The sequence below is a fragment of the Paracoccidioides brasiliensis genome (genome assembly GCF_000150735.1).
Source record: "Paracoccidioides brasiliensis Pb18 unplaced genomic scaffold supercont2.3, whole genome shotgun sequence".
Taxonomy (NCBI): Eukaryota; Fungi; Ascomycota; class Eurotiomycetes; order Onygenales; family Ajellomycetaceae; genus Paracoccidioides; species Paracoccidioides brasiliensis.
Window position 1 is genome coordinate 3,120,652 of NW_011371360.1, and position 14,137 is coordinate 3,134,788.

The following is a 14,137-nucleotide window of genomic DNA, read 5'->3' on the forward strand; positions in this document are numbered from 1 at the left end:
ACTCCTAAGCGCGGCAAATGCGAAAATTTCTTTTTGTTCAATATGTGTTGTTGTCACAACAGTCGAATTTTGGATGATCCAGCAGATCAACGACCTTTGAAAAACCAGATTCCGTTTTTATATGTTTTCTTTTTCTATCCTTCGTGCCACAAATCCCACAACGCAACCATACAAAACGTAAAATAGAAATAAAAAAAAAGGCAAAAAGCTGCAGCACAAGACGTAAAACTTAGCTATCGAGTGATTTGGGGGAAAAAGTCACAAAGTATCCTCTGTCAGATCAAACCCAAGGGCCGAAAGAATACAGCGTACGTGAAGAGGACAGAAATCGACAGCAACAAACACGGGAAAACTTGAACTGTTGGATGTCAAGCCTTCAATTTGTGTTTCCCACGTCGAGAAAAGCGGGGAGACGGTCTAGAACTAATATATAGCGACAAATTATTCTTAGACAGCCAACACAGCCGACTGCATATCATGCAATGGAACAGTCCAGTAATAAGAGGCCAGAGAACAGCGCCCTCATCAGGCACTGCTGAGGTGCCAAGGGAGCCGTAGGGCCCCGGCGCCGCTGGTAGTGGATTCTTGCAGGAAACGGACTGGACGAGACCACGCTCCACAGCCATTTTTTGCACTCGTTCTGACAATCTTTGCTTGAGTTGACTCCTGGACCCAAAGTTAGCGCCGGTTGAACTATTTAGACCGTCCTGGGCAGTTCGGGCCATCCACTCTCACTGATCCTTTCATCTTTTCGCTGCATATACTTATTTAATCATCCCGAACGAATGATGTTGTGGCCTCATCTTGCAGATAATGACAGAAGCTTGAAACAATATTTATCTGAAGAAAATACAATAAAATAAGATAATAATAATAATAATAATAATAATAATAACGAAAACTGCCCACCCGCACACATAGCGCACATAGGCTATCCTCGTATTCTGTTTGGTCATTCATTGCGTTGGGCTTCGATCAAGATTAGCTGTCCTAATATGTATGGGATTGCCACTGGGATGATTCGTCAGCACGACGTTCGGGGAATGTTTACCGATTGAGCTTTTGTCATCGCGAAAACCCCTTGGGATCAAACCACAACTGTAACTTTGTGAATGGATAAACAATTACGTATCATCAAATGATAAGGAGTACATCCAGGCCAAACACTGAACACAATACACGGTTTGAATCCTAGAACAGACGCTTCTCCTCAGCTAAATCTAGCTTCGACTGTGGCGCTGTGGTCCCGGCGGGGAAGCCATTATTTCGTACACGGATCCCGCGACAGGTTGAGGCACCACCCTCCAACAACTGTCCCGAATACTCCTTACACACCAACCCTTTCCATGGTGTGCGCAACATCGAAGGCGCACAAAGGACCCAATTTCCGGTCCTCCGTTGGTCTTTGTCGGTTGTCATGACCGATCAGTTTGCTTTCTCCTACCCTTCGCCGCTGGAGGGCTACGAAAACCTGCCCCCTCTTCCTGAGTATGTGTAGGACAGCAAGTGCAAGTGCTATATCTGCAGCCACCTTATCACAAGCTATTTTTCTGATACTTGGGCCAGGGCCAAAAACGAAGATGGCAAGTCATTCAAGAATCCGCAGCATGGGATCTTGAGCAAGGCATACGAGGAATTCCCAGACCCGCTCGAGAAGGGTTGTCGTGGTGGCTTTGATATTCACATATATCATTACCAGGTTGGTCTGTTGGTTGTTTACTAAGATGTAAACAACATGCGCTGAAACCAAATGGGAAAAAATACTCCAGAACAATCCCGACCAGGTCGTATTTGCCAAAGCGCTTTGGGAACGGATCCGCCGCGAATGTAAAGAGAATCATTTTCCCTCTCCGCCAGCTGCTTATCTCCTTTGTTTATGAGTTTCTTTCTTTCCAGGCTTGGCTAGACTACAAGAAGAATAAAAAGAAGGACCTGACATCACTCACTACTAACTCTATCTTCTTTGAGCTTCTGATTTACTTCGACTCACTTTGAATTACCCAGTAAAAATAAAAGGTTGACTGGCATCTAGTTCCCGAACTTCGCATATACACATTCTTCGACTGCCCCGTTGGCCCACATACAGTCGCGATGTTCGAAGTCAACATATTTACTCCAGCCCAGTTTGGCGCTTTCGTCCCGTGGCTGGTCATTAATCGCGGTCCGCTGAGCGTCCTACTCCATCCAAATACAGGAGATGAGCGGGAGGAGGAACGAAACCATACACAGCGCGCCACATGGATGGGCGAGCGCATACCCCTGGACCTGCGCGTGTTCAATATCATACGCGAGAAGCAGGGGTCTTGAGAAGGAAAGAAAGAAAGAAAAATTAATTTCGTTTGGCGCTGCTTTTTTTCAATTTTGCTACCTGTTTTCTGGATGGCGGCTGTACCATATTGGGTCTGTCTGTAAGCGGGGGGATGAAGCGTTGTCCCTCTTTGCGCTAGCTTTCTTTGAAGTATCGTCAGTATATATGTATGGACAATGCGAGTAACCGACGTTCACTTTCATACAGACAGCAAAAAAAGACCCATGAAATGCGGGTAAGCAAGTGTTACACTGAGCACGAAGTTCTTGGTTTAGATCTGGAGAGGGGTTGGAATGGGTTACACTACATACCATATATTCTGCAAACTTGCAGTGTGATACAGTTCTTCTCTTCTTCTCTTCTTCTCTTCTTTTACCGCTCTTCTTTCGCTGTGTATACTGAGTTGAGGGATTATTTTTACGAGGTTTGCTGATGTTACATAGCAGTCCCTTTCTATTGGCTTTTTTGAGTTTTCTTCAGCCCCTTTTTGAAGCCACCACAGGAGGATGTCAATCCGCCCTTTCATATAGGTGAGTGACTTGTTCAGAAACATCCATTTTAAACATATGAATATATGTACCCATGTATGTCTGTACACGTAGTACGATGAGCCATTTTGTGCATGCAGGTATGCATATGGTTCTTTCTTTGGGAATCGCCCCGCAGCTTGAAAAAGGCCTCCCCGCACAATCCCCCACAATTGCTCTTGAATTGCGGTGACACACCCCGTACAGAGAATGTGAGTAACCAACGTGATACATATGGGGGATTTATTACCTGAGGCTTGCTTGCTTTCTCTGGAGCTGGTTGAATTTTGAACTTCTTCCCTGTGCTTTTCTATGTTCCTTAAATGGTCGCTCTATACCCCAGATTTGCCCGACATGGAAGTAAGTCTATTGGACGAAGGAGGAGTTGAATGGATGTGTGTTTTGTAAAATTTCAATATCATCAATATATCGCGTATGACGATTTGATTCGGTATTTCGTACATAGCTAGGTATGTATGAGCTAGTTAACTATATCTTACATACCTAGGTATATACATGGATGTATGGACAGATATGCTCAGGTGTATCCCATCTTTCCTCCGTAGTTTATCCTTGTAGTGCGCTGTACCCTGCAGGTGAATAGGGATATATAGTCCATACTTGACATTGTAAACTGAAAAAATCGACTCCATGAACTACCATAGCAGACCACATCACACTGAACGCTATGCTCAGACAGGATATGACAGCAGCTCAGGCCTACCATGCTCATCATGTGCTCCTACAAAAAGAGTCAGCTGCAGCCCCATGGATGCTTCCCTTCGTTCTCCTGTATGGTAAAGGCAGGGAAACAGCTGGCGTTCTGTGATAGTTTCGGCGCTGTTGACCATTTCTGGTTTGGTTGTCTTTTGCTTGTTCCTGTTTTAAACATTTCACATATCACATAATTAGCCTATAAAGTTTTGGGTTTGCTCCTTTCCAGGGAACCGGGAGGGGTACTAAAATCCTCAAAGAGTCAAATAATCGGGTTCGGAATTTGGTTGGTGAACCTTTGGATTGGGTTTTTTGGGTCAGGGGATCAGCAGCTACAGGTTAGTTCAAGTCAACAGATCAAAGAGCTGCTTGTGACGATGATATATGACCATATGGCTGAAGGAAATATGGATTTGAAAAAAGATATGATGACTTTTTACCTCTCCTAAAAATCATTTATGAATTGGCTTTTCTTTTATTCACTGATATATGTAACATAGAACCAGTGTGCAAGAAACTTGTGGACCGTGGACCGCTTTAGTTTATTTATAATAAATAGTTCGGCTGTTTCAGGATGGTCAGCATAAACATTTCTAACTTGGCCTGGGACAACAAGTCTTGTATAATTATATAGTTACAAACAAAGAAAGCAGAGAGAGAGAGAAAGGCCTCTCATTGGTTACTTCATATCCTCGACTCGGTACTCTGTACTTATATACATTATCCTCTGGTATCTAGGTAGTTACCGCTATTACCCATCGTTAAAAGGGGTCAGCGAAGTGTAGCAGTCAACGTAACAGTAAACATGGGGCCACGGGATCTCGCAGAAATCAAAGACTTCCTCCATGAGCAGAAAAGAACTGGATGAATGATCTTTCCGTCGCCTAAATCCAAGTAATCCCATGCAAATGTGACCAAATATAATAAGCAGTTGGCTCATTCCTTCTCCCTTCTCTTGACTAAACATAACACACTACTCAATTCGATCGCTTCTGTTTTGATGTTTCTAGGAGTTCTTGTCGTCACATATTTTTTTTGGTCGTATCAGGAGCTACGTACCGAATGCTCTCGTTATTGAGTTAGCAAGTACTGGAACCAGCTATTTGTTGTGTCTCGCGTCCTTTCTGGGGGAAAACGGGGGACAGTGAGAACGGCAGTGGAAGTGAGAGAAGAGAAATTCGCGCCAGAGGGATAACTAAATATATCAGAACCACGTTTGGTAGGTATTCGTGGGGTAGGTTTGAGACGAAGACGTAAAGAATCAAGCACGACGAATCGGAAACCAAACAAGCCAGAGAAGATGTCGTACCGGATCTTCTTGACGTCTGCAACCTTGCTCCTGATTCGGGACCTCGGGAGGGTCCCGTTGGTCAATGCTGTTCTCGAAGCTAACGGCTGTCCGACGGGTTGGACTACCGTTCCCGAGTTTGTGCTTAAATATGGTATGTGAATAGAACTATCTTTTGGCACTGCTGTTCGCATTTGTTCATGCATGTAATTCATTCATTCACTCATTCATTTTTTTTAAGAAAATTAAAGTAAAATAGGAGAAAAAGCCAGGAACAGAGTATGAATAGTTATCTGCTGCTAACATAATATATCACCGTAACTATGTAGCACCCCTGATTTACATTCACAGCGAAGAGTCATACATGCCATCCAACTTTGAGACGCTGGTTGCAAACTGCAGACCCACAGTCAACTATACACAAATCGTAGGAGCGCCTTCGCCCTTAACGCTCGACAACCTTGATTTGCTGAACAACTTAGGAGGGAAAAATGTCTTCCTCACTACGAAGGAGGGAATCAGGGCTCTTCCGGAGTGGTTTAGAGGCACAAGGCCCAATAAGGCTGGTCAGACTGAGGATGCTGTTAGCTCCGTTGTCGTCTTGAGAGAGCATGGCGATGGGAAGACGGCTGATGTGTTTTATTTCTACTATTATGCGTAAGGCGCCTCTTGTCCATTTCTATGTAACCGCAGTCTGCTTTCGTGTGGGCATTGACAATGACAGGTATAACCAAGGAAACACGGTGTTCGGGACCCAACTTGGTAACCACGTCGGTGACTGGTAAGTGTTTTTGAGGTGATGGGAGTGAATTTTGGGAAAAGAGAACGTGTCATGACTGATAGACATACTTCCTTGTTAGGGAGCACAACATGATTCGCTTTGTGAATGAACAGCCGCAGTCAATCTGGTATAGCCAGCATGCTGCCGGCCAGGCATTTACCTATGAGGCGACCGAAAAACAAGGTTTCCGTCCCATTGGATATAGCTCAAATGGATCGCATGCTGTTTATGCAACTCCGGGGTAAGTAGCTTCATGCTTTGTCCTCATGAACATAAATGGGAGAGCGATAGGAATATTTTCCATCTCCCCCTGTGTCTGTTTTTTCCAATCCTTTAACCAAAAGATAAAAAAGAATGCATAGGATGGAAAAAAAACAGACACTGACAAAGCTGACCGTATACCTAGAACCCACGACCACACCATCCCAGGCTGGAACCTACCCGGCGGCCTCCTAGAGGACGAAACAGACAAGGGAGTCCTCTGGGATCCGCTGCTGAGCTCGTTCATATACAGTTATAACAACGAGACGGAGAAGTTCTCGCCGTACGACACAGAAACGCCGACCAGTTACCTCTATTTCGACGGACGGTGGGGGGACCAGCAACTTCCTGACGATGCGGAGGGGCAGGTTGTTTTCTTTGGACAACGCAAGTATGCGTCTGCGCCTGATGGGCCGAAGTTTAAGCGGTTGGATCGGGAGAATGTTTGTGGGTCTGATGGGCTGTGTGTTATTTGGGAGGAGTTGGGCGTTTAGGGTGGGGTGTTTAACTGGAAGGGAGAAAGAGGCGAGGGCTTCTAGATATTGTATAATATATGGCTAACGGAAAGGGAGGGAGGAGGAGGATGTTGGGTCTGATTTTATGCTTTCATGTATGTAATATGTTAATATGTAATATGTTTGTTCAGTTGGTTGGCTGGGTTTATGTCAGATGGGTGAGTGATATTAATTGTGATAAATAGGTATTTTCGGCTATATGAATTTAAGGACATTGGTCATAATGACGACGATGGCGATGAAGGTGATATCAAGATACCATGATCAACTTCAATGGACCATATTTGTCGCCGATCTCTCCTCTATCAACTCCACTCATGCCCAGATGCCGGGCAACAGATAACTGTCGGGCATGTTATTTTGCTCCTTTCAAAGCTGCCCAATATCTTCCAGATAGTCCGTTGGATGGTTCCTTCGGTCACTCCGGCTCCTCCAGTCACTCCAGGAACAACTCTGCTTCTGCGGTTTTGAGTAACTGAGTGCCCGATGGGTTACTGGCGTCCAATATGGATATGGGGATACATTTTCTCCACTCGAAATTAGGACCAGGAATGGAATGGAGCCAGATATCTGTCATGTCAACGATTGTCAATAGTGATGGTTCATGATAGAATTTCCCAAAAAAAAAAAAAATTATATCGGAGAGTTTTTGTCGCTTGTTGTGGTGACAATAGTTAAAACGCTCACCTGGCTCCGTAAGTAACTTGATTGGTCCCAAGGTTATGTTGCGTGCGTACGGAGGGACGCACAGCGTTGTACGTGTAACTACTTTGCCGAGATTCTTCAGCATACAGAGCAAAAGTATTTCCCCGTTGTTTTTGAGATGGGGATCCGATGTTTTTTATATGGGTGTTCTCTGTTGAAACATTCCATTCAATTTTCCCACCATCCAACATGAGACAGCGTGGGAAGATCATTAGCTAACCCAGCCCAAGCGGGGCCCCACCACCCCTAGAACAAAAGGACGTGTACGGAGTAGAAAAGGAGAAGTGCGAAACGCGCCGCGCCGCGCCCTCTGCAAATGAGAAACGGTAAGACAGGTTAATTAAAGGTGTTACCGTACCGCGGTACTGTTTGTGCTCATCCATGGGATGCTCGTGTTTCTGTCCCTGGAGTCCCATGTAATTCCAACTCCTCATACCGAAACTTACCAAACAATCTGAATAAGATTATGCTGGAAACTTCAGGGCAGTTCCCCTAGACCAAAGCTCAAATGAGGGCTCCACCCATCCACTCCACTGTAATGGATCCGACCTTGAAAACAACATTTTTCCATTGTTCTTTTCAAACGTTTGGCGCATGCCGGAGGGGAATTGGGTGGAGATTCCAACTGGAGTCTGGAGATTATAATGAATTATAAGTTATGGCCTTTTGGTTGTCTGTGGGCTTCTACCGGGGAGGGGGGGGGGGGGCACAGTCCATACAAGTACCCTGGGTGCAGTATAACTGTATATGAGCAGTGCGGGGGGTGAATGGGGATGAAATAGGGGCCACTGATTTTCTCCGTAATCCATCATAAAGGGTTGTACTCGACCGTCGACTGCGAGTTCAACTTTGACGGTCTGTTGCACACGTGCTGCGGCCAATTCGAAGTGGAAAACACCCAACAAGGGGTCAAGGGGTCGAAGATGCTGTGTAATGTCCATATACGGATAGTTCTGAAGATAAAATAAATACTCCGTGTCGAGAGATAATATGTCCATCACGTTTGTCATGTCTATCCCATGGATGGAAGACAAGGGTAATTTATTGAACCCGATGAAAAGAACCGGGGTAAAGGAAAGACAGAAACAAGACGACTGTTAGGTAATAGTTTTTCAGCGTATTTTTCATGAGAGGTTTCCTCGAGGGTACCCCAACAATCTTGGAAATGGGTTGCTTAGCCTGTTACATCTCTTTCGCCAGGTTTGGGGAGGACGACGAGGAGGAAAAGGAACAAAAAAAAAAAAAGGCGCATGCTTTGAAGGGATCTCCGGCGTTGGGCACTGAGTGGCGTATCGAGACGGTATGCAAGTTACGGTACATCCGGATTACGCTGTTTTACGCGTCTACCCCTGAATCCTGAAATGCCCCCAGCGCCAAATTTCAACTTCCAGAAGGTCGCCGCAGAAACCCTGGAAAGGGGGAAATAACGGGGAGAAGAGATGGGTAAAAAAGAATGGGGGATGGGAGAGGCTTTAAGTCATGTATCTTTTGATATCATCATTAATACATTATTTTTGTTCTATTCCCAAGGTGCTTGAGAGACGGAAACTATCAGTGGAGAACGAGGAAGATATTTTAATAATTAAAATTAAAATTAAAATTAAAATAAAATAAAATAAGATAAAATAAGATAGAAAGCAAAAATGTAAAGATAATCAAAGTATTATCCAAATCGCCTAATGCTGGTAATTTTGGCGGTTTGCTCATTCCTCAGTCAATTTCCTCATCTCTAATCTCTCATTTTCTTCCTCAATCTCCTTGGCTCTTCATCTCTATCGCCATCTTCTCTCCCCTTTCCCCTTCTCCTCTCTCTTTGTTGTATTCTCTTCGAAACAATCTCCCGCCTTTCCTTTCAATCCTACGTTCTGTATTCACCAAGCCCTGGGAGAGGTAACTTGTTACCCCAGGCAGTTCCGGTTGGTTGCTGCAGAGTCATTGGTGTTGTTGGTCTGCTGTGGCTTAAGGGGCTATTCATAACGTCTCCACCTCATCCTCCTCCAACCTCCAACTTCCAACCTCCACCCTCCAACCTACAACTCCAGCTTCAACCTGGACTCGAACGCAGCTCAACTCGACTAGACTTACCTCGATCCATCTCAATCGACTCTCTCTGTCCTCTCATTCATTTCGTTGTTCACTTCGATCCCTCATTTGGTATCCTCGTAGCTGCTCCGCCGTCTCGCCCAGTCGAGTAACCAGGAACGGTCGACACTTAGAGCACGGATCCCAATAATACCCTAAGTCTATCGTGTTGAGCGTCCGGTTTTGCTCTCGCCGCGTTTCTACCGACTAACACTGCCGTTACGTAACCACCCCCAACTGCGGAACTCCAAATTGCACCCCTGCATTGTGTTACGAAGCGCATCGCATCTCCTGTCGCGTCCCCAAACGGTTCTGGCTATCCTATTTCATTTTTAATAACAGGTATCGGACCGAGTACTGGGAACATTCCCCAGCGCTCCCGGCATCTTACCTCATACACTCGATAATTAGTTATCTTAATATTCCAATTCTCAACTGCTTGTTCTCACTCAACTATCAATCCATCTACCAACAACCAAAAGAGAAACCAAAGTATCTTGAAAAGGGCACCTGAGGATTTTTGTTTTATTTGACAAGACATTTAAATCGACCTCTGAAGGAAACACTACTGGTACGTTTTTAATCTATTTGCATCAAGTATGCAGTGCATCATAATCATGGAGACATGCTTCTCAACCCTTGTGCTTACTCTACGTATCATTGGGTGTGAATGTCAAACCAACCATAAGCCAGTGCCTCTTTTTTTTTTGAATCATTGACTTTGGCAACTCACTTGTCCGCTTCCTTTTTTCTTTCTTTCTTCTCGTCTTCCTTCGTGCTATTTTAATTTTTTTTTTCTTATCGAAATTTTTTACCCCTGAAAGCTTGTATTGGCTGCAAAACTGACGGTATATTTCCATGTTCAGTGGGTACTATTTAAAATCCAACATGTCTAGTCCAGCACGGCCTCCAACCCCTGAACGCGGTTCACCCCCTGAAGCTCTTCCAACTGTTATAGAGAATGGCAACTCCAATCTCAACTCCCAAACCGCTAGACGAACGTCATTGGCATTCCTCCGTCGTTCAAAATCCACTGAACCTCTAGCTGGGGATGGCAAAGCTTCAGGAGGAAAAATGAATAAACGGCAGAAAGAACTGGCTAGGGAAGAACATTTGCGACGACAGCGCGAAGCTGCTGCGGTCCCGAAACACGCTCCCCGTCTCCCAGACTTGCCTTCACCTCCCCAGCTCAATACCTTTGGTGGTGAAAATGCTCGACAAGATAACTCTCGCATTGCGTTGAGGTCTGTTGGTAGTTACATCAATCCAAACGCGCCAGCATCCCTGCAACCTGGCTCCGCGGGAGCAAGAGAAAGCGAGTACGTTGACCCATATGCAAGAACAGAGAGCATGACGCACCGGGGTAGATACAGTTATGCGAGCAGCGCGGTCAGTACTATCAACAGCCCTCGAAGAGTGAGAAGACGTAAAGACCCAACTCCCTACAAGTAAGTATCCATTTTCTCTAACACTCTTGAAACTATATCATGAAACCCGCCCGCTAAAACCACCCCCCGTTAATAGCATCCTCGTTATTGGTGCCCGTAACTCGGGGAAAACATCCTTTCTCAATTTTCTGCGTACCTCGCTTCAACTGCCACCGAAAAAACGCCCCACGCGATCTCCAGATGAATTCGATGAACCTACGCAAGTGTCATCAGCCAACAACACTTTCACCTCACATTATCTGGAAACCGAAATTGACGGGGAGCGCGTGGGCCTGACGCTATGGGACTCACAGGGCTTAGAATCAAATGTGGTTGATCTGCAGCTTCGTGGCATCACGAGCTTCTTAGAAAGTAAATTCGAAGACACCTTTAACGAAGAGATGAAAGTAATTCGCGCACCTGGCGTGCGCGACACTCACATTCACTGCGCATTCCTGATCCTCGACCCTGCCCGGCTTGATGCCAATATTGCTGCTGCCCAAAAGGTCGCGAACGAGCCGGATAAGCTTTCAAGAATCCAAATTATTGGAGGACTAGATGAAAATCTTGACATCCAGGTCATCCGCACCATGCAGGGGATGACCACCGTCGTTCCAATCATTAGCAAGGCAGATAGTATCACCACGGCCCACATGGCTTTTCTCAAAAAGACTGTATGGGAAAGCCTGAAGAAGGCCGGCGTTGATCCCTTGGAGGTTCTCGCACTTGAAGACCAGGATGACCTCTCTTCATCCGACAGTTTCGACAAATTCGACGAGCATGATGAGGACGAGATGAATGAGAAGGAAGAAGCAGAAACAGAAGCTAACGCCACCGTTTCAACAACTGGCCGACGCACTCCGGACTCAGAGACTGTGCCCCTTCCCATTCCCATCACCAGCTCCACACCCCAATCGCCCCCCTCCCGCCGAACCGATAATAAAGGAACTCGAACATCCTCCCCACCCATCTCAAGCCTCAATGCCACTACAAACCCCAATATAACACCAGACTACCCCTTCCTTCCCCTCTCCATCCTCTCACCGGATCCCCATTCTCCGGAAGGTAACGATGGGCCCATCGGTCGCAGATTCCCGTGGGGCTTTGCGGATCCGTATAATCCGGACCACTGCGACTTTGTCAAGCTTAAGGAGACGGTGTTTGGGGAGTGGAGGGCGGAGCTTCGTGAGGCTAGTCGGGAAGTTTGGTATGAGAGGTGGAGGACTAGTCGGCTAAATAGTAAAGGGGTCGGCGCTGGTGGGGGGAAGAATGGAATTAGGGGCGGTTCGGCGAGGGGAGGAAGGGCGATGAGATTAGTTGAGAGCTGAGAGGTTGGGTGTGCCTTGTTTTATATTCGATTGGTGGATGTTTCGATGGCGGTTTCTGTGTTGAGGGGAGTTGGTATGTTCTGAGTGAGGTGACTTACACAGGAAAGAAGAAAAATATAAACAAAAATATGGTGATAAGTTGACGGTCGTTGGGGTTGGTGGTGAACATCATTTCTGTAGCTGTGTGGAGACCATCTAGAACCAACTCTGTGTGGTGATTGATGCTCCCGTTTATCTTTCTCATGTCTGCTGTGTCTTTCTCCATTCTGTTCCATCCTGTTCTTTGCAAACAAAGTATATCCCCTTCCCCTGATCTTTTGCACAAATTTTTCTTTTTTGATTTTTTCCCTGTCTTCATTTCATCTCTTGTCTTATTCCCTCTCATGGTTACTCAAGGTGGGCATGTTTCTTTTCTTCTCTTTTCTTAATTAACTTCGTTGATCAGGGCTGTACGTTTCAACATGAATTTTCCTCATCCATTTCCCATCCTCCCTTTGCGTCAGTCCGCTCGAATGGGTGCTGGTTCCCTCTTCTCTCCATATCCGCCCTACCAGGCGGGCGATTTGGTCTCCTAATCTTGAAGACATCTGTCCCACCAGACCTAACCCTTTACCCAACCAATTCAATACCCCTTTTTACTCATCCCACCAGATTTCATAGCTTAATTTGGCTTTTCAATTTTTGTCTTCTATGTCTGTCCGTCATTATTGTTTTGCTGTCAAAGTTTTTATCGATTATCACTTGTTACTTCTGAACCACTTATTACTTTTAACTTTTGAATTCAATATTCCCCTCCCCCATCGCCTTAAAATCGCCTTAAACCTCCTCAAACCTTGCCTTGGACCGCTTCTTGCCACCTTGAAATCAAAGAGAGAGAACTAAACTCGGATACGGCGTTGACTTCGCTGTTGTTGCTATTTCTCGCCCTTCCCGTTCTCTTCTCCTTTCTCCCTCCTCTCCTCTCTCTTTTTTTTTTGTTCGTTGATTTTGATATCAAAATATAACCGTTATTTATCAAGCTTCCATTCCATTCTTCCTCACTTCATCTTCTCAAACGAAGTGGGAGTTTTTTGTTTTGCCTTTGCTCCCCTCCACTCTCCTGACGTTCTTTGCCTTAATCCAACGTCTCTTGACCATAACCTTTCCTGCAGCTGCCATCTCCCTGCTCGGGCAAATATAAAAATAATAATAATAATAATAATACTAATTTAACATACCCTACATATATTCAGATCACAATGATATATAATTTTATTTTATTTTTATTCCTTTTGGATGTGCTTGTTGGTTTAATCCAAGTCTAGTTTAACTCGTGTTTCACAAATGTAGGCGATGCCCATTATACCGCAGGTATCTGCGCGGGATGTTGTTTTTAATCTTTCTTTGCTGCGTAGTTCAAATTCGAGTTTCGATAATGCTAAGTACGACGTTCCCGAACCCCACCCCTTTTTCAGCCTTGTAAAATATCTAACGCTGTTTAGACTGGCTGACTATCTGAGCAGGAATAATGAAATAATTTTTGACTGGTTTCATGGCTACAGTAAGCGAGAAAAAGCCTTTACGTTTTGTATCGGAGTCAATGTTTAGAATAGCTAAGTAACTCTTAATCATAAGCCAGCCGCCTTGAGCAGCATATGAAACAATCAGAAAGCATTCCCTCCACTCCTCTTTTGAGGGCCGTTACCTGACCCATCATATTTATCAAGTTTCAACTTCAATAAACCCAAAAGGAAAACAAAATAGGCGACTTAAAAGATGACCATTCATATGTTTTTACAGATTCAACAATGGCATGCCACCCCCATCTCTCTCTCTCTCTCCAGCCGGAAGCAATTTCTCCCCGCCCAGTCAGAGAGCATTGACTGCCCCTTAACGGATTGATTATCCCCAAACATCGAGCCAGCCCGTCATTTCCTTATAGGGTATACAGGTTGGGCGTTATTATCCAGTTAGCACTGGACTTCATATTTGCGAGGATTCAAGCGGAATTCTGGAGACGTTCCGAACATATCCCCTTTCCGTCCTCAGGGTAAGTAATGCCTTGACACGTTAAAGAATCTTCCCCAACTCACAAAACGATGGCATCTGCATTTGTCAGACCCATAACCGCTATCCCAGCATGTCGCGGAATTCTGTCTCAGCGAGAGTCTCCAGTTAGCTTACTAGTCTAGCAATTCAGTTTATCGACATACGATATAAAT

General features: G+C 45.2%; 3 protein-coding genes across 3 annotated transcripts; all 3 read left to right on the forward strand.

Annotated features, from left to right (window-relative positions):
- Positions 1-1,417: 1,417 nt before the first annotated feature.
- On the forward strand, positions 1,418-2,307 carry PADG_03331 (uncharacterized protein; the record flags this gene model as incomplete). The annotated part of the gene is made up of 4 exons (XM_010760523.1): positions 1,418-1,488; positions 1,567-1,699; positions 1,770-1,827; positions 2,033-2,307. 4 exons carry the CDS (start codon positions 1,418-1,420, stop codon positions 2,305-2,307), a joined length of 537 nt encoding a protein of 178 aa, XP_010758825.1.
- A 2,542-nt stretch (positions 2,308-4,849) lies between these two features.
- On the forward strand, positions 4,850-6,373 carry PADG_03332 (uncharacterized protein; the record flags this gene model as incomplete). The annotated part of the gene is made up of 5 exons (XM_010760057.1): positions 4,850-4,991; positions 5,167-5,494; positions 5,562-5,618; positions 5,698-5,859; positions 6,025-6,373. 5 exons carry the CDS (start codon positions 4,850-4,852, stop codon positions 6,371-6,373), a joined length of 1,038 nt encoding a protein of 345 aa, XP_010758359.1.
- Positions 6,374-10,069: 3,696 nt separating this feature from the next.
- PADG_03333 (uncharacterized protein) lies at positions 10,070-11,936 on the forward strand (the record flags this gene model as incomplete). Its single annotated transcript, XM_010760524.1, has 2 exons — positions 10,070-10,629; positions 10,706-11,936. 2 exons carry the CDS (start codon positions 10,070-10,072, stop codon positions 11,934-11,936), a joined length of 1,791 nt encoding a protein of 596 aa, XP_010758826.1.
- Between the last annotated feature and the right edge of the window lie 2,201 nt (positions 11,937-14,137).